Genomic DNA, 19,526 nt, shown 5'->3' on the forward strand with positions numbered 1-19,526 from the left:
GAGAGAGAGAGAGAGAGAGAGAGAGAGAGAGAGAGAGAGAGAGAGAGAGAGAGAGAGAGAGAGAGAGACTGACTGACTGACTGTGTGTTGGGTGGATGGGGCAGGTCAGAGAAGTATGGCGTAATTCGACAACAACAATAACAGCATCCTCAGTAGCCTATCCTCAGATCCTGGAAGAGAGAGAGAGAGGAAGAGAGAGAGAGGGAGAGAGAGAGAGAGGGAGAGAGAGAGAGAGAGAGAGAGAGAGAGAGAGAGGAGCCTCGTCGCATCACTCAAGAGGAGTAGGCGTGCTCTTGTGCGCTGCATCGTTTTATGATCTCCCCAGTTCCCCTAAACCTCCACTCCTTAATGTAGCCCACTGTCGCTCTTGTCCCCTCTGCACTCTCTCTGTTCTCTGCGGGTACGCGGGCTTAAAGCAAAGCGGCTCAGAGGACTTTGCGTGCCGCAGGAGTCGAGCTCGACTTTCAGCCGGGCAGCAGAGCCGTGTGTACCGCTCCGGTCAGCGGGAGCCAGACCGCCGCACTTTGGATAACTCACACAGAGAAGATCCTGCCGAGCCAAGGCGCAAGGGATGAGGACAGCCAAACATGTTGCCATGCGTTATTAGTCAGTCAGCTTTAGTGACTTTGGATTTACTCTAAGTTTTTTCCCCCCCTTTTCATTCTCGGATTCTCCGGAGAAAAAAAAAAAATCTACAGTGGCAACATAAGCCCAAAACTCGCACTGTGCGCGTAGGGAAGGTTATTATCTTTTTTTCCCCAAGATGCAGGTGGATCCGAGCTGTGTGTTTTCCAGTGCGTGGTGTGCGTGTCTGCTACTAGTTTGCTCAACTCTCAGCACCAGGGTCACCGGGGTGGGAGGCTCGCACCAAAGCATCCCTCCATCTGTGTAAGTAGACGGCTCTTTTACGCAGCGGTACCGCGCATTCTCTGATGTTTCAGACACAACTTGAAGAAAAATACCTATAACATCCTCAGTCATCAAAAGGAAATACTTAATAGCATATTTGTGCGCCGATATTATAAAATGCAGTCACTAGGTCAATGCAGTTAACACCATCTGGTGTCTGGCGTTTTTGGAGTGTGATGCATCTTCTTTTTCCACATTTCTGTCTCCAACAAATTTTTAATGAGTAGTTGTTTTTTTCTCTGCACACCATCATTTATATATTAAGTAAAAAATTATATAAATTTGAGCATTGAAGGCTAATATGTTCCTGGGTTATCCAAAAAAGCAGTGAAGCTGGGAAATCAGACAAAAAGCAGACTTGTCTACAGCAAGCAGTTGGAGTTTTTAAGTGTGTTCCTGTCCAACTCAGTTGTGTCTAGTGTCTTTATATTTAATTGACTGTCTCTGCATGTTTTTGTGTGTGTGTGTGTGTGTGTGTGGTGCAGGGTGAAGCTGTGGGCCTCAGCGTTTGGAGGGGAGATGAAGTCCATCTCGGCAAAGTACTCTGGCTCCCAGCTGCTGCAGAAGGTGAGCGGTTTTCTGTCTGAATCCAGCTCCAGGTGTCACACTGAACACACACATTGGAACCTCAATATTTTTTAAAAGGTTGTTCAGACTCGTGAAATGTCCAGACGACTGAAGTTTGGACAAGGGTTTACTGTAGGTGCAAGATTTTGTTTCATTAATGGACATGACTGACCAGATATATAGCACACATCAAGTACAATAGCGTTGTCAAATGTTTTGTTATTTTCCAAAAATGTTTATCCCTCCAACACACACACACACACACACACACACACACACACACACACACACACATCCCCCACATGTGTAATGGGTGTAATTGTTTACCTAAAAGCTTAAAAAATGCCTTTTTGAGAGCCCTTTAAAATTGCAATGCGGATCTGAAAGACCTCGGGTTATGGAGAGAAATGACTGGTGTAGAATAATTTTTTGAGTTGAGGAAAATGTCATTTTCACTCTCTCAAACTGCGGGACCTGTGCTTTTTAGCCACTTGAGAGTCAGTAATGCATGTGGCAGACTAGGTAGGCACAGATTTAAAAGCTTGTTCCGAACGTGTGCCTTTTTAAATGGGTGTCCTTTTCTCTAGCACTCTGTAGTGGAGATAGACAGACGCACACACGCGCGCTCACACACACACACACACACACACACACACAGACACACACACACACACACACACACACACACACACACATAAATACACTCTTAGGAAAGTGTTAGTTTTTATTGCTAAGCAACTAAAGGTTTCTCACATTTCCAACACCCCCCCTACCTCTTTCCGTTCCTCTCTGCAGTCCGCCACCAACCCCCCCCCCCCCCCCCCCCCCCTCTCCCACTCAACTTTGTGGCGTTGACGTAGGATTCGAGTGCGATGGAATGCTAATTTTTACTAATGCAGGGTCAGTTGATGAAGTTTGAGTTATAATTGGCTAATGGATAGTCAGTGGACAAGGGGCCTGTCTGATGCTGACCTCTCAGTGGGTGAACACACATAATGCAGTGCTTCAGGTCAGGAGGTAAGAGCACTCCTGTGTGTGTGTGTGTGTGTGTGTGTGTGTGTGTGTGTGTGTGTGTGTGTGTGTGGCTGAATCGTCGCTGTCAGGCTTCACACGAGCCAAACCTGAGAACTCACATGCCGAGAGCTCATGATGTACACTATGCATGAGTGCACACATACGCAGATACACACACACACACACACCCACACACACACACACACACGCACATAAACGTATGCACATACACATGCACATACACATAGACACGCGTATTGGGTGGATTTCATCAGCCCCCGATAAGGCGGAGGAGTGGTGTTATCTCTTTGACAGGATAAAAACTGTTCCCCCTTCTCGTCTTCTTCTGCTTCCAAAATGAAGATAACCCTCCCACAGAGTGACGACCTCTTTATGAAATGCAAATGAAGGCCGCAGGGTTAATTGAGCAAAGAAAAAGACTGGAGACCTCTTTGTCGGAAAAGTGCATCTTTTCACCCCAATCTGGTTCCCTCGCGTCTTGGCAAGTGCAGCGTTCCTCACTTTGCCCGCTTGCTGGATTACAGAGTGTTATCAGACATATGTAGGCATGCACACACAAATACACACAGACACACATACACACGCAGGCTTTGTCAACATGTCACAGCGTCCTGTAGTATGATGTGAGTCATTGTGTGTCCGGTACAGTCTGACTAGCAGCTCCTGTCCAGGAATGCTGAGGAGGGACCACAGATCCCCCGGGGGCGCATATGCTTTTAAATAGGCAGAAAGAATGAGGGATATACACTGTCTTAGATAGAGAGGAGGATGGCACTGGAGAGAAAAGACCAAGGCTCGTGTGTTTGTGTGTGTGTGTGTGTGTGTGTGTGTGTGTGTGTGTGTGTGTGTGTGTGTTGTGTGTGTGTATCCCTTGGGCTGGGGACAGATGGACTCGGTCTCTCTTCAGTTATCTCTCTGACCCCAGCGTAACAAAACTCCCTTGGAAATAACCATGGCTCTGCATGAGTGACACACACACACACACACACACACACACACACACACACACACACACACACAAAGAATTCTATATATGTACAAACACGAGAGCACATTCATGCTGCTTATGTCAGGCGATGTTTTATTTGAGGAGTCATTTTGCACCATCAAACCAAAGCAGTGCAAATTATGTCATATATAGAAAAAATATATACTATATATTTTATTTTCAAGGTAGTTTGTTCTATTCAAATACATTATTAATTTAATTGGATATTTTCAGGTAATCGCTATAAATGCCTGCAGTAATTTCAATCATAATGAAAAAGGTCGGCAGGATGAATTCCAAACATGAATGTTTACTACATTAAATAATTCATGAAATTATCGCATGGATCTCAAATGATAACTCTGTACATCACATATTTTCCAGAAGGTACAATAGAGCTAGAGCATAGAAATAGAAGATGGTGTAAATCTGATTATTTGGATACATACTGACAAAAAATTTGAGGGACATAAATGAACCTTTTGTTCTTCATTTCACCTATTTATTCAATCATCTCTTTTCCACCACTTCCCCTCTTTGTCCCAACATTTTCTACAAGCTATCTCTCCTGCATTTTGTTTTTTGCACTTCCACTGTCCATCAGGGACAAAATCAGAAAGTTTTTTGTCTTTCTCTTTTATTTGTAAGACATTTAGCCTTTCATTTCACCCCCTGCCCTGCTGTCCTTCTCCCTCCCCGCCTCTCAACCCACTTCCTGTATCCATCGGAAACAGCTCTTGTTTCAAGGTTACACCAGCTCAGGGATCAGCCAGGACAGTGCCGGTGTGTGTGTGTGTGTGTGTGTGTGTGTGTGTGTGTGAGTGTGTGAGAGAGAGAGAGAGAAAAAGGAAGAACTGATCAATAACCCCTTCAGCTTGTTATACAAATCAGCTGTTGGCAGTATACTAGCCAGAGATGCTCGCTCACTCGCACACACACACACACACACACACACACACACACACACACACACACACACAATACCAAGGACAGGAGACTTCTGTTTGAGACACATTCAACATCTCCCACTGATGGTTAGAATTAGCTCTGTGTGTTTTTTACCCTCTTCACAGCTATTCTGTTCAGATCTTTAATTTCATGTATCATTGAGCAACCTGTCTATGAGACAGCCTGTCTATGATGATTCTGTGTCTTTGTGTGTGTGTGTGTGTGTGTATGTGTGTGTGTGTGTGTGTGTGTGTGTTGCTGGCTGGGCTAGTTTCACCTCACTGATGTTATGGCTTCTTGGGAACGAAGTACTGGGACATTATGCCATGCTGGAATAACTTCAAGCCTCTTGGTAATGGAAGATACAAGACAAATGATCGTTCTGTGAGATCGTCACCGCGGCCGTCGGAAAGTTAGCAGTGCAGGTCTTCTTCTCTTTTTCTAGAAGTGTAAGCTGTCTCCGAGAGCGAGGGATCGGGAGACAGCTGGCGTATGTGTGTGTGCTAGTGTGTACGTGTGCTTTAAGTTTGTATACCTACTTAAAACATGGTCAATCACACACACACACTCACTCAGCGACACACGCACAAACACAGCAAAAGAGCAGAGGATGATAGCATGGTGTAATGATGTGTGACAAGAGTATGTTAGAATCGATTTGCCTGGGCGGGGAAGAAGAGTGTGTGTGTGTGTGTGTCGTGTGATGTGTGTGTGTGTGTGTGTGTGTATGGCCTCTACGCACGACCACTGATATAGAGTGGTGCCATACCACTCTTGTTTACTACCAAAAAGCGTAGCGAGGCAAGGCGCTGACATGTCCGCTGACAATATTCCTAAAGAATGAGAGCAAGGAGACGGAGTGGAGTGGCGCCTCAAAGAGAAGCGGCGGATGAAAAATAAATACCAGTATTGAAGTCGTCCAGTGAAGTGAAGAGGAAAAAGGCTTTGAGAGACGCACTACATACACATGCTGGCTTTATGGAATAGAGAGGAGGAAGAGGGCAAGAGAAAAAAAACACAAAAAAAAAAACACGAGGGAGTTCCAGAGAGAGGGAGGAGAGGAAAATGTGATAAAATCCCTTTAAACTGATATGCGTGCTGTCCTCAGCTTTTGCTAAAAATATCAATGTGTTAACACTCAATGATTCAAATCAAATAAATGATTCAAATGTCAGCTGAAATACGGTTTTAAAAATCCTCTCTAGCTCAATCAACTTGATGTATTAGCACAGTATATAATATTGTCACTGTCGGGTGAAAACCTTGTGTCACCTTTTAAAGGAACCAAGAGAAACAGCCTTGTTTTTAGCTTGGCTTTATCCAATGGGTTTTGAAAGGGTTTCATAAGAGGTTGGAGAATTTTCTGAAACATGAAAAATCACCAAAATTAGAGTTGCGAGGTTTTCACGCAACAACAGCGATACGCTTTGATCTATTGGACACCTCTCTGAGAGACTTGCTTCATTGAAACATAATTTGATATTTCTACAGAAGGCTCAAAGAGTCCTTAAGCACAGCGATTGTATTTATTTTTGATTACAAGCAAGGCAGTTTTCTGTTTGTCTGTTTTGGTGAGAGATCTATTTTTGTAATGAATATGTATTTTAGTCACACTGACTAGATTTAAGAGCATGACTAATTGTCTAATTTCGAAGTGGAAGTGATTATGCATTCCGTTTTTTTTTCATTTTCATTTCAAATTAATTACATATTTGGCTGACAAGACTGGAAGAATGACTCTTTCACTGAGTGGGAACATGTAATATGAGTTGATGAAATGTTGTATACTTTCCATTCACTACCTCATGATAAACAACATTTAAACTTTTAATTTGATTTAGCATTACAATCTTTTAATTAAATGTATTCCATTTAACTTGCTTGATGATTTTATCATTATCTACAAATGTAATGCATTTGTCATACTTGTTGAAAAGGAACTGAGTTAAAGTATCTAAAAGTGCAGAGTAATTCTCATGCAAATTGCCTTCAACAGAAACATGTCAATTTTTTATGTTAGACACATTTATTTGTTATACTTTTGCTGATGCACTAGATACTACAATAATCTGTTATATTAATTCATTAATCTGTTATATTACTCATATCTGTTATATTATGGTGTATTTGAGAGGTGTATTTGAGAATTAGGTTTACATCTATTTATTATAGTTGGTCCATGTAGGTTTCAGCCTGGTTCAGCCAACATATAATCTGATCAAGGAATAACTTTCAACTGCTTTTCCAAAAAAATATTTTCTTGCGACCCAAATAGATTTTGTGGTTTATTGCATCTGTGTCTAATTTACCAAAATAATCCATGTTATGGACCGCTAACGTATTAAATTATAATATCTTATACCCTACAATAAAAAGGCTGCATAACTCAAAAATGTTTTAATTTCTAGTCGAAATCCATCGCTTGTTTCTTCAGGATAATTTGCAGACCAATTGTATTTATTTCTCTGCTTGTCCTCCATTTACTCCTCCCTTTTTTGTTTCCTGCCCCATGAATATGCATTTTCGTATGTGTGTGTGTGCGCGTGTGTGTGTGTAAGTGGAGGGAAAGTATGTGTGATGGTGCCAATCTGCTGCCAAGGGTGGGTGATGGCTGTGGCGTTCCGATGTAACAGTGTGTCAGTGAGGGGGAGACGGCTGCAGATTAGATTTAGCTTTGGGAAAATTGAATAGCTGTCAGCTTTGGTTCAGCACGGCTGGTGAGGTGGGGGTGGTGAGGTGGGTGGGGGGGGGGGGGGGGGGGGGGTGCATGGGGTGGGGGGAGGCATGGGCTGACGACTGTCCCTCCTTCCCTAACCTCTGCTAACCCCCCATCTCTTCTTATGTTTCTCTCTCCATCCCCTCTCTCTCTCTCTCTCTCTCTCTCTCTCTCTCTCTCCCTCTCGTTCTCGTTGACCAAGGCACGCTCTGACTTTGTCTAAACTGCATGCTTCCTTCACCACGCATCGATAACCATAGAGACAGAGGAAAGAGAGGGAGATGAGAGGGAGGGAGGGAGGAAGGAGGGATGGCATGTCACAGAGTTAATTACAGCGTTAGCAGGCGAGAGTGCAGCCTGTACTGCCATCCTTTCATGTCCTAGCAAGGCCAGCTTTAGCCAACACAGCCACTCACTCACTCTGTAATTACTGCTTTGTTAAGGAGAGAAAAAGCATGAAAAAAAGCCACTGTGAAATACCAAACCTCTCACAACACCCTGCCTTTACTGTTGGAGAGCTCAGGAGCAGAGAGCGAGGCCCGTTGCTGCCGGATTAAAGAAGACTAAACTTCAATTCTTTAAGAGCACAACTGCTGATGCTGTGTTGGTGGGCTGAGAGAACTTAGTCCGATGTGTGTACAGAAAATGAAGTGTGTTTTGATGACTTGTTGTGCAATTTGCCTCTTTGATTTATCCCCAATCCCTCTTATTAAGTTTGTTTGCCAGCGTGGAAAGTATTTGATTTAGTAGTTCATTTGTGTTTGTAAGGAAGTTGACTTGGACATGTTTTTTTCTTGCTTCCTGAAGTTTCTGCAGAAGACAAGGAGCACGCACGCACACACACACACTGAGACACACACAGCTTGCATACAGCGAAACACCTTGTGCTCTGTGCTGTTAGGATGATGAATGTGAACACTGAAGATAAATATCCACTGTCATCTGTCATTGGCTGCTCAGGTCTGGCTCTGCCTCTGCTGGCCTGTGGATAAGGAGCATCACACCGTGGCTACACAGGACATTAATGTGCACACACACACATACACACACACACACACACACACGCACCTGTAATTATGACAGATTGTTTAAATGGTATGCTCCAGACTAGATTGTGTGCGGAGAGCAAACACTCGCCAACTTGGTGAAGGGGCGGGACTAGTACTATTAAGCACATTTAGTGTGTGCAGCACTGTGTGAAGGACTGTCTGTGACTTGCTGCTGTCCCCATCAATCATTCTGCCAGTAGTCTGGCCCCACCCTGTGTGCTGTAGGTAAAGATGGCCCTAATAAAGTAACATACTGAATAGAAGAAAGGACATGAGGCCTATTACAGCTGCTCGATCAATCACAAGTACCTCCTACACCTTTGTGCACTCAGATAACTCCTTCCTTTCTTTCTTGCTTTCTTGCGTTCTTGCTTTCTTTCTTGCTTTCTTTCTACCTTACTTCAAGTCTTTGTCTTCTGTCTTCCCAGAAAGTTTTTTTTTTTTTTACCTCATTGTCTCACACTCTGTCTCTCTGTGTTTCCGTTAACCTCTTTGTTAGCTCAACTCTTCCCTCTGTCACTGTTTCCACCCGTGTGTTTTTTCCTCCGTCTGCCTCCTGCGCCTTATTTTCCTCTCTTCCCCTTATCTCTCTTTCTCTCTCTTCCCCTCCCTCCCTCCGCTTCAATAATGGATAGGATGCAGCTTTAGAAAACGTTACTAAAGAATACATGGGAGGGGATCTCGGGACACTTCAGCGTGCGGAGCAGGAGTGGGTGGCCACACCCCCAAAAATAGTTCCGCTGGCCTAGCACAATGTCCTGCACCCGCTGCACTCTCTGTCGGCCTCGGTCTGTGTCCCCAGTCACCCCCTCCGCCTCTGCATCAGCTCTGCCAAACACACTCTTAGTTTGACTGTACTTTACTGAGTGCTGCACCCCGCCCCATATGCACAACACTTCTCCTAGATGAGGAGAGTGCTGCCAAACCCAGCTCTCCGGGACAACCGCCCCTCCTCCCCATCACCTTCACCTGTACTTGCCCTCATACTACACAAACACACTTAAACAGGCAGGCAAACTAGCGGCACCCACTCCAGCACAGGGCAGGGAGGCATACAGTCACGCACAAATGGCTGTGGGAGCACACACACACACGCACACGCACACACACACGCATTCAGCAAATCATCCATAGATATGAGGCAGCCTTTCCCTGTTATCCTCACTCACCAACCTCTCCTCCCCGCACATTTTACGCCAAAGCTTCAAGCTTTTCTCCCTGCATCAGTCTACATTGATTTTAACTTCTCTTCTGTGTCTCCTTTACATGTCCTGTCTTGCTAGCTTTTATTGGCTAGTAGTGTGCAGCCTGTACTGACTAATGTTTAGATGACAGTAAGTTTATGCTAAGTAGTGAGTGAGTGAGAAACCATTAGTTAGACACAGGGGATTAGAATTGATCAGTACTGATCCATATTGATTAGACAGAGGGGAGAGGCCTGATGGTGGCACATGCAGGGACAACGAGGAATACACTGAGTGGTGTGTAGTTAGTCCAGACAAGAGAGAAATGATTGTTGATGAGGTTTTTGTAATCAGATTTAGTCTACCTTTAATTAGCACAAAAAGGCCATTAAATGTTCCAGTCTCCAATAATAGCCTGTTACTTGCAGTACAACAGCTACATTATTGCCCAGACAATCATTGGAAGTTTTATGAGATACACACAAACACACACACACACCCCTGTTTACTCAGCCAGCTCACTCCACTACACAGTGAGCCATGTGACTGTGACTTAGGATAAAGCATGCAGACAGGGTCGAAAGATTCAGTTACTGTTTGGTTAAATATTAGAATGGGCAAGCGCGGTATCATCGTTGGTGCCAGTAAATATCCATTCAGCGGCTTTCTTGTGGGTTAAAACGCCTTTTTTTGAAAGAAGTCAGAGGAGAATGGCAAGATTCAAGCAAACGGGAAAAGTGGAAAAATGTCTCCCAGTCTGAAGAATCGCAGTCCCTGTTGCGACATGCTGATGGCAGAGGGAGAATTTGGTGTAAACGGTATGAATCCATGGATCCATCCTACCTGGTGTCATACAAGCTGCTGGTGGTGTAACGGTGTAGGGAATGTCTCCTTGGCAGACATTGCAACTCAGCAATTGTGCATTATTTGAATGCCACAGCATGCCTACACATTGTTGCTGCCCAGGTTCCCCCATTCACCAGAATCAGAGTCATGTTATTGGCCAAGTATATTTCCACATACAAGGAATTTAGCTTAGTGGTTGCTTGTGTACTTTGTTAAAAGATGGAGAAGAATAAAAGACAATATAAACCAATAAAAACAGCAATATTAAAAAAAACAATATAGAAAAAGTAGAAGAAAAAGATAAGATCAGAATCAAATACTGTATTAGTGTACTATTTGCACTGCTTGAATTTTGCACTATGATAGATAAATAATGGCCACAGTCTACCCTTTTTCAAACGGTTACTTCCAGCAGGATAATGCTCCGCGTCACAAAGCGTGTATTGTCTCAAGGTGTTTCCTGGAACATGACTTTAGTTTACTCCAATGGCCTGCTCAGTCCCCAGACCTCAACCCAATAGAGCTCATTTGAGATGAGGTGGAACGGGATATTCGCTGCTTGAATGCGCTGCCGAAAAATCTGCAGGAGCGGCGTGACGCTATTGAGTCAGCATGGACTAAGATCCCTGTGGAACATTTCCAGCTTGAATCCTCGCAGAATTCAGGCTGTTCTGGAGGCAGAAATGGGTTTCTACCTAATGAAATGATCATATTTATACTGTATATGCAGCGATTTGTTGAGGCTGTTTACCTTCTTTGCCCTATTCCTTTTCATATATTATACTCCGTAATGAATTTATAGATTTTTTGTTTTACATTGTGACAGTTTAATATGCATGCTGTCAAATTGCTCATCATATGTGTGTGTTCAGTTCAACCTTGTGCCTGCTGCTGACAAATGTTTTGAGGATCCAAAAAGCTATACTTCCCCACTGTAGGTGGTGCATTTATTTCCCCCCGCTCCATTGTGCGGACGAGCCCTTCAAAGCAAACTCAAATGAAATTGCAGTCCAAACTGTAACTTCCCATAATAAATCTCCACTTGTGAGGATGAATGTTGCCTTTATACATCCACCACAATGTTTTGCTCTCTCCTTCCACTTTCACGCTGGCTGCTGCTAGAATCAATTTGAGCTTGTGAGAATGTATGGAGTGGAATAGGGAAGCAGCAGGCCACATTGTACGTGCTGCTAAGCATGAAAAATGTTTCCCAGAACTCTGCTGAAACCAACTCAAGGCAGGCCACTACAGATAGACTATGGACTATTAATCAGTTCCATGTGAACAGATTACACCTGCTCTTGGTACTATTATGTTTTCTTGGTGAAGTGAATTGTGGCTCTCAGAGGGAAAGTGCGGTGATGATGGCGGAGAAGTTACCTCCTGTATTTGCTGAATGGGCTGATTTTCTGAATGGGTGACGTCCCTCTGCTTTATAAGAATCATGCTATGGTAGATATGCGCTCGCACGCTGGCACAGATGATGTCAGCCTAACCCCTCTAGAGGCTTCTGTGTGTGTGTGTGTGTGCGTGTGTGTGTGTGGTGGGGGGGGGGTGGTGGCAGCATAGCATGGTGGCTTGGCATGTGAGGACGTTGAAAGATGGCGGTCATTAGAGAGAGCAGGGATTTGGCACCCAGTCTGAGGGGCAATGGTGCATACCCAACAGACGCAATGCACCCTGGGACATTCCCCTGAGCATCACCACCAGCCATGCCATAAGGACTGGTGTGTGTGTGTGTGTGTGTGTGTGTGTGTACTGCTGTTATTCTACTGTTCTTCTCAATAGCCCTCAGGCAGCGTTTAAACACTCTGTCACTCTGCAGACACACACACACACACACACACACGCAGGAGCAGAGGGTGGATGGGGAGGTGAGTGGGTGAGGTGTGTAAGTGGTTTCAATTATGTTGAAATAAAAAGAGCAACATGGCCTTTACTCACAGGGAGGACGAGCATGAAGAACTTCATCTTTCTCTCTGAGATTGCAAATAAATCCATTTAGCTCAAACTATAAACTGCTATAACCGTCTTCAAGAAGTTAGTGTGACAATGAGATAAAACAGCAAAAAATGTTGCATGATATGGCAAACAAAGATCAACATTTCAGTATAGTTTTTACTGCACTGGAACAATCAATCTTCTTTAACAATCAATATTTGAGTGTATATCCTCACTGACACACACACTGGGGGAGGGTTTAGTCATTAGGCAACGACCACTCCCCTGTGATTGGTAAATTGTTTTGCTCCAGTTGATGATTCTCTATATTTTAAGGTAGTGGGTGCCCCTAAACTGAACTAATAATTTGTGATTTTAGCTCTTCTGACAGTAACATACTCAGCTGTCCCTGCTGTCAGCAGACTGAAAAATAAGAAGCGAGTTTGTAAAAGTGACGAAAGATTCATAGCACCATCTTTTAGACTGTGGTTAATGTGCTGTGGTTATCTGTCCAGGCTCAACAGAGCATTAATCAATCCAGCTACAAGAGGCCATGCTTTAGTGCAGCGTTGTTAGGCCCGACACAAAGCAGAGTTCAATAAATCTTTTATATTAATCAATCGTCAACTTAATTAAATAGTAATAATACTTAAAGGATAAGGCTGGTGTTTTTTAATGCATTGCTTACCGTCAACAAATCCTATGAAAATAACAAAATCAACAATGCGTTTGCTCTACTCCCGTTACTTTCTGACTTCCCACGTACCGTTTTTAGCCGTTAACCTGGAAGTCATTGGCTCCAATTGTAAGCTAAAAACCTTGAAATACAGCTCACAAAGACATAGTTTCAATTTTAAAAATCGCTAACTGTTACCATGAAAAGTCAGGCTGTTGTAGTTATTACCAAATCAAATTCAAATGGGAACAAATTCTTCATTATGCCGGGGACTATTTTCGGTGCTACGGAACTACTTTCCTGGGATCGCAAAGTGTTTACAGCCGGCTTATTAAGTTGTTTGAGGAAAAAGTCGGCCGGCCCGGTGCATCGTGATGATGAAATATGTTGCCCAGAGCAACGACATGGCTCTTTGATGTGTTTTTAATCGTTTTTTTAATACAATGAATTTCTATGGCTTCATTGGGCACCGGCTACATGGACGAGACTTGCTGGCAAAACAAAATCATTGCTGATTTTGTTATTTTCATAGGCAATGCATTAGAAAATACCAGCCTTATCCTTTAAGTGCTATTCTTCCGGCGAGCAATATAGTTCTCGTACCAGTGGTGATTTTGGGTTGGCGCGCTAATATTTAAACCCACTGTTAGGGAGTCATAAGTGTGTGGAATTTTCTCACGGCTTCAAATGTGACTCCGCCAGTCAGAAGTGAGGACTGGAACTATTTGTTTTATAGGAGAAAAATGTAGTGCCAGCTGTTTGTATCACCGCCGTCTAGTTTGTCTGGCTGTCCGTCTGACCATGTGCCGGACGTCTGGCGGCCAGCGGCTGGCCACAATGGATCTGTTCCCATTGCACTTCTTATGGCACAGTCTATTTCCCATCAGGAGCTGCTCTCCTCTCACCCTATGATGGAGTAGTCTATCACAGCTGTGTGTGTGTTTGTGTGTGTGTGTGTGTGTGTGTGTGTGTGTGTGTGTACTCACGACCATCCCCATCCATTCCCAGTGCATTGATCTGGCTTTGAGACGTCTCCACGTTATGATCAATACTATATTCACCCTCATTGATAGATTGTGTTATGGTGAGTGGAGCAGTGATGGAGGTGTGGCCAGTCAGGCGGCAAGAGTTTACGAACTCTGATTTCTGTTGGTGTTTAAAGATGTCTGTTTTTATGTCTGTGTGATTAGCGTTTACAGTAAGTGTCTAATTTACATTTTGTGCGTGTGTGTGTGTGTGTGTGTGTGTGTGTGTGTGCGTTGCGAACCACGGGGAGTGTCTCTGTGCCACCAGATATGGGACTCAGACCAACATGCTTTTGAGGCAGGGAGGACAAGCGTGAAATTAATTGTTCCACTTCATCTCCGGCCAGCGTTCTTCTTTTGAGGGAGCAATTTGTCGCCTGGCGTACAAGGGAGGCTATGAAAGGAGGAGGGCACGGCGTCGATTTGGTGTTCCTGGGAGATCCTGTGATGCAGGAGTGATTTCCTGCTGTGGATTTGGGCCGACGCTCCTGTCCCCGTCTCGAGTAACACACTCTTAGTGTTTCGCGGGAGGCGGAACGCAACATGAGTCAAAACACAATCGCTTCAGTCAGTCTCTCTCTCTCTCTCTCTCTCTTTATCTCTCTTTTTCTCTCTTCCACACACACACACACACACAGAGTTGTTGTGGCCCAGCGACACGGTGGCAGCAAACGAAATTAACTTCACAGACACACGGCGCCTTTGGTTCCTCACCTCCTCTCGCCTTCTCTCCTCACCTCCTCTCCCCTTCTCTCCTCACCTCCTCTCCCCTTCTCTCCTCACCTCCTCTCCCCTTCTCTCCCCTTCTCTCCTCACCTCCTCTCGCCTTCTCTCCTCACCTCCTCTCGCCTTCTCTCCTCACCTCCTCTCGCCTTCTCTCCTCACCTCCTCTCCCCTTCTCTCCTCACCTCCTCTCCCCTTCTCTCCTCACCTCATCTCTCCTTCTCTCCTCACCTCCTCTCCCCTTCTCTCCTCACCTCCTCTCGCCTTCTCTCCTCACCTCCTCTCCCCTTCTCTCCTCACCTCCTCTCCCCTTCTCTCCTCACCTCCTCTCGCCTTCTCTCCTCACCTCATCTCTCCTTCTCTCCTCACCTCATCTCGCCTTCTCTCCTCACCTCATCTCGCCTTCTCTCTTCACCTCCTCTCCCCTTCTCTCCTCACCTCCTCTCTCCTTCTCTCCTCACCTCATCTCGCCTTCTCTCCTCACCTCATCTCCCCCCCCCCCCCCCCCCCCCCCTCCCCTCCCCCGCTCCCCTCCTCTCCAAACCATGTTAGGCTGTAATTGCAAACATGGCTTTAGGGAATCAATGGCCCTTTGTAACAATGATGACGCGGCAAGACTAACTGTTATTCTCCTGAACATGTTTCAGGAGAATACATTTTCACACACACACACACACACATACACGCACAAGGACGTGGCTTGCATTAATGAACACATGCAAGCACCTGCAAGCATACACACACACACACACACACACACACAGAAGTTTTAAGTGCTCTTTGTTTAATCTAGAGGGAAATCATTCCTTCCTACTTATGCATTTCTGTCCTGGGACTCACCTAAATAATTCAGCAAGGTCTATTTCTGACACATTTAACACCTTTTTACAAACTGTATTAAATATTCAAATGTATAAATATCTAATGCCAAGACTGTCCACATATGGGGAAAAGATAAAATTGGTATAGATTGGGCTGCAACCGTTTGTCCTTTTGAGTGTCACATAGGGTTAAAATATTGTAGATTTTCAGTGTGATCATTGGCATTAGAGGCAATCCTTGATGCTTTCCTGCTCATTAGCCTGCTGGTTGAGCAGATTATGATTTTAATGGTAGAGTATAGTTATTGGAATATTGTGCCACAGATGTCTAATATTGCTGTGTAGCTTTGCTGGAGTTTGATTAAGCTTCTATTGCGTATGGAGTGGTTTGCCGCTATACCTAACAAAGTATAACAAATGAATGCCAGATGTTAGTCCTTGATGTTGTCAGTGGCGATTGAATGGAATATCATAAAACACTATAGACTTTGAATGAAACAGCCACAGAGAGAAGAGTGATAGTGGGTCCCTAAAATTCCCTGTGTCCCTCCCCAGAAACAGCCTGGGAATAGATTGAGCGTGACAGTCCAGACAGAGGAATAATCTCCTGCCCCCCTTTCAACTTTTCAAGCTCCCCTTTTTCCCCCTTCTTTCTTTTCCTCTGTATATCCTGGTCTTAAAGCATCAGAGAATCCATTAAGTGGACTTATTGGTCTCTGTGTGTCCATGTGTCGCACCCACTGTTCACAGCTTATCCAACAACATAGTAACACATGACTTTAACACACGCACATACACACACACACACACACACACACACACACACACACACACACACACACACACTCATAGGAAATTGACTGTGGCTATAACGTGCCTGTTTCGTTATAGTTCCTTTCATGATGTCCAATAAATTTGCTTATCTCCAGACTTTGGTCTCTACTCTTTCTTGGGTATGTTCTTTTTTCTCTCTTGGCTTTCCTATCTGTGATTTGCTGCCTGTTTGCCTCTTACCTCTCTCTCTCTCTCTCTCTCTCTCTCTCTCTCTCTCTCTCTCTCTCTCTATCTCTTTCTCACTCTCGCTCTCTTCTCTCTCTCTCTGCTGTTTGATGACCTTACCACTTCACCCATCTCTCTCCCATATTACGATCTCTCTGGTTGCTCTCATCTCTGTCATCCCATCTATCCTCTCTACTTTAGTCCTTCTCACATCCTCTCTTTTCTCTCTCTTGCTCTCTCTCTCTCTCTCTCTCTCTCTCTCTCTCTCTCTCTGTATCTCTCTCCAATGTTCCTGGTGGCTGCTAGTTCTGCCAGAGACCTTCCTCCTTGAGTGGTTCTTTGATCAGCTGAACTGTAAAAGCTATATACGTTGGCTTCTGGAAGGTTGTACGCATCCTTGCACACAAGCATGCACAATCATGCACACACACTAACACATGAAAACGGCACTTGCCAAATGTGCACACATGCAACCCCCCTGCCGCACACACACACACACGCACACACACATGCACACACACAGACAAAGGCTTCTCTGAGAGGCATCTCTTTTGTTTCTTGCATCTATACCAGACTCACCCACTTGTCTTCAAACAAGCCAAACAAAAAAACAAACAGGGCTGCTTTTTGTGAATCAACACCAAACACCAGGGCTTCAATGGGGGCTGAATGAGACAGGATATTATAGCACACACACACAGTGATAGACTTGAGATTCCTGGAAGGGTGCTTGGCTTCCTGGCACGTGCTTCCCAATTATCGCTCCTTTTCTGTTTTGTATGTTGGGCTTCATTTAACGAGCAAAGATGAATTACATTTCGTACAGAGAGGCAGGAAACATCTCAGCAGCAAACTAACAACACCACCGACAGTGTTTACATTTTAGCTTTTCAGTCTTTTACATTTGGCGTGCATGTTTCATGTTTTTAAATAGTTAATTACCTTTTAATGTTGCTTCTTTTAACGTTCTATTAATGTCATTCATATATACATACTGAAAAAACCCTATAAATAATAAATGAAGCCCTTTATAATGCGCAGAGGCTACAGTCAGAGAGATATTATTTTTGTCATTTGATGGAACTTCTTTATGGTGGCTATGCACAGCTGTAGGTGTGTGAAGACACATGCAAGTGCCAGTGGGTATGTGTATGTGTGTGTGTGTGTGTGTGAGAGAGAGAGAGAGAGAGAGAGAGAGAGAGAGAGAGCAGAGAGAGAAAGACCCAAACAGCTGTGAGATTGTGTGAGGGTGGGCCAAGGTAAAGTGGGCTCTGGTGACGCGTAAAATGAGCTGGGATTTGGGGGTTTGGGGCTCAGTCTTAGTGTGAAATGAAGTTTCTCTCCTTCATTAATCACTTTACTATCAAACCCCAAGGAAACATAGATACAAACACACATATTATGTCATTTGCATGTTTACACTCGCACTCAGTCATGAAGGTTAACAGGCAGACAGACTGCATGCAGACAAGCAGACAGATTTATACATGCAGATGACACATGTATACACAAGATCCACCTGCTTAAATCCTGCCAAGCACTGGAAAATGTTTGGCGTGTGAGCTGTCCTCTTCCCCCTTTATCTTTTGGATCCACCTGTAGTATCCGTGTGTGTTTTTGTGTGTGTGTGTGTGTGTGTGTGTGTGTGTGTGCGCATGTGTGTGTTAAAGCAAAACCTGTTTTTGGTGCCTGGATATAGAGAGCCTAGCCTCTGGTTGTTGTCCCACGTCGGAGCACACTGTGTGGGAGAGATTAGCAGCATCAGCTCATTCATGTGACGGAGCACAGCGAGAGGGGTGAGGGGGGAAAGAGAGCTAGAGTTACCGCAGACCAGACAGTATGTACCACTACTGCTTGGCACTCTGTCCTCAACACACCTGAGACTAGTTTTTCCAGTGGACACATGAGATAATATTCTGCAATGAAGCAGGGCAGCCGGTTGCAGCTCGAAGGAGGGAGAAATACGCTTGTGACTGGGATATAACCAGAATAGTTCACCCCAAAATGAAAATTTTGTCATTATTTTTGTCATTATTTTGTATTTATCTACTGGAGTAAAACTATATCTATCTATTATAAACACTGGTGAAGTCTGTATGTCAATATAACACACAGCGATTTCTCCAAAAGACTGTTTCTTTTACCAAAAATGGCAAAAAATGACAATAAAATTACTTAAAACAGCTCGTATAGTATAATCGTAAAGCATAGAGTGTTCTGAAGCCAAACAATTGCACTGTGGGTCCAAAACTCCAATATTTATCCCATTATCTCCTAGATTTTCCACACTCAGAGCTCTGGTCACCCTTGATTTTGACAAAATTTTAATTTTTGGGTGAACTATTCCATTAAGTTTCCGGACTGGCACAGAAAATCTAAAAAAAAATAAGAAGCACTCTTCCTCCTGTAACTACCACACACACCACACCCTTGAGCAAGGCACTGCAGCTGGGTGTGAGTGTGTATACTGTGTGTGTGAAACCCTCGCCATCCTCTAATCCCCCCCACCCCCGGCCACTGAAGAATGTATTCTTAGTCAGCCTACCTGGTGAAATAAGGGCTAAACCAATGAAATATAAAACTATATCTTAAAATATAGACAGGTATAAGGATAATACTTTATTGATCCCCCTACACAGGGAGATCAGAGCCACAGAGCATCGTCCCCGGAGCTGGAAGGGAGTGTCAGTGTCTTGCTCAAAGGCACTTCAGCAGGGCAGATGCTTGCCGACTCGAGGGCCTGAACCCGGGGGCCTCTGGGTGTAGGATGGTCTCCCTAATCACTATGATATAAAGTTGCCATCGAAGCCCATTGTAAAGTCTCTCCTCTCCTCTCCTCTCCTCTCCCCTCTCCTGGGTTCTGGAAGTATGTCAGCTGGCTCTGCTGTGATGATGATGTGATGTGAGGAGGATAGAGGAGCGATGCCTCAGGCTAATTGGGCCTGGTCTGCTCTGGTCAGCCTGACTGAACATAGCTCGGCAGACAGCCTGTGGTCAGCTGGACCCTCTTAGCCTCTCGCTGACCACACACACCCATACACACACACACACGCACTCACACACACACACAAACACTTTGGTGCAGGCCTTGGGCACTTG

The 19,526-nt window shown here is 44.5% G+C and overlaps 1 protein-coding gene across 1 annotated transcript in view; it reads left to right on the forward strand.

Moving 5' to 3' along the window:
- Positions 1-763: 763 nt before the first annotated feature.
- Positions 764-19,526, forward strand: part of cacna2d3a (calcium channel, voltage-dependent, alpha 2/delta subunit 3a) — a 108,381-nt gene continuing 89,618 nt past the window's right edge. The window contains exons 1-2 of the mRNA XM_078288329.1: positions 764-888; positions 1,395-1,476. Of these exons, the coding sequence (XP_078144455.1) occupies positions 764-888; positions 1,395-1,476 (207 nt within the window). The remainder of the gene's footprint in view (positions 889-1,394; positions 1,477-19,526) is intronic.

The sequence above is a fragment of the Centroberyx gerrardi genome, chromosome 14 (genome assembly GCF_048128805.1).
Source record: "Centroberyx gerrardi isolate f3 chromosome 14, fCenGer3.hap1.cur.20231027, whole genome shotgun sequence".
Lineage (NCBI taxonomy): Eukaryota > Metazoa > Chordata > Actinopteri > Beryciformes > Berycidae > Centroberyx > Centroberyx gerrardi.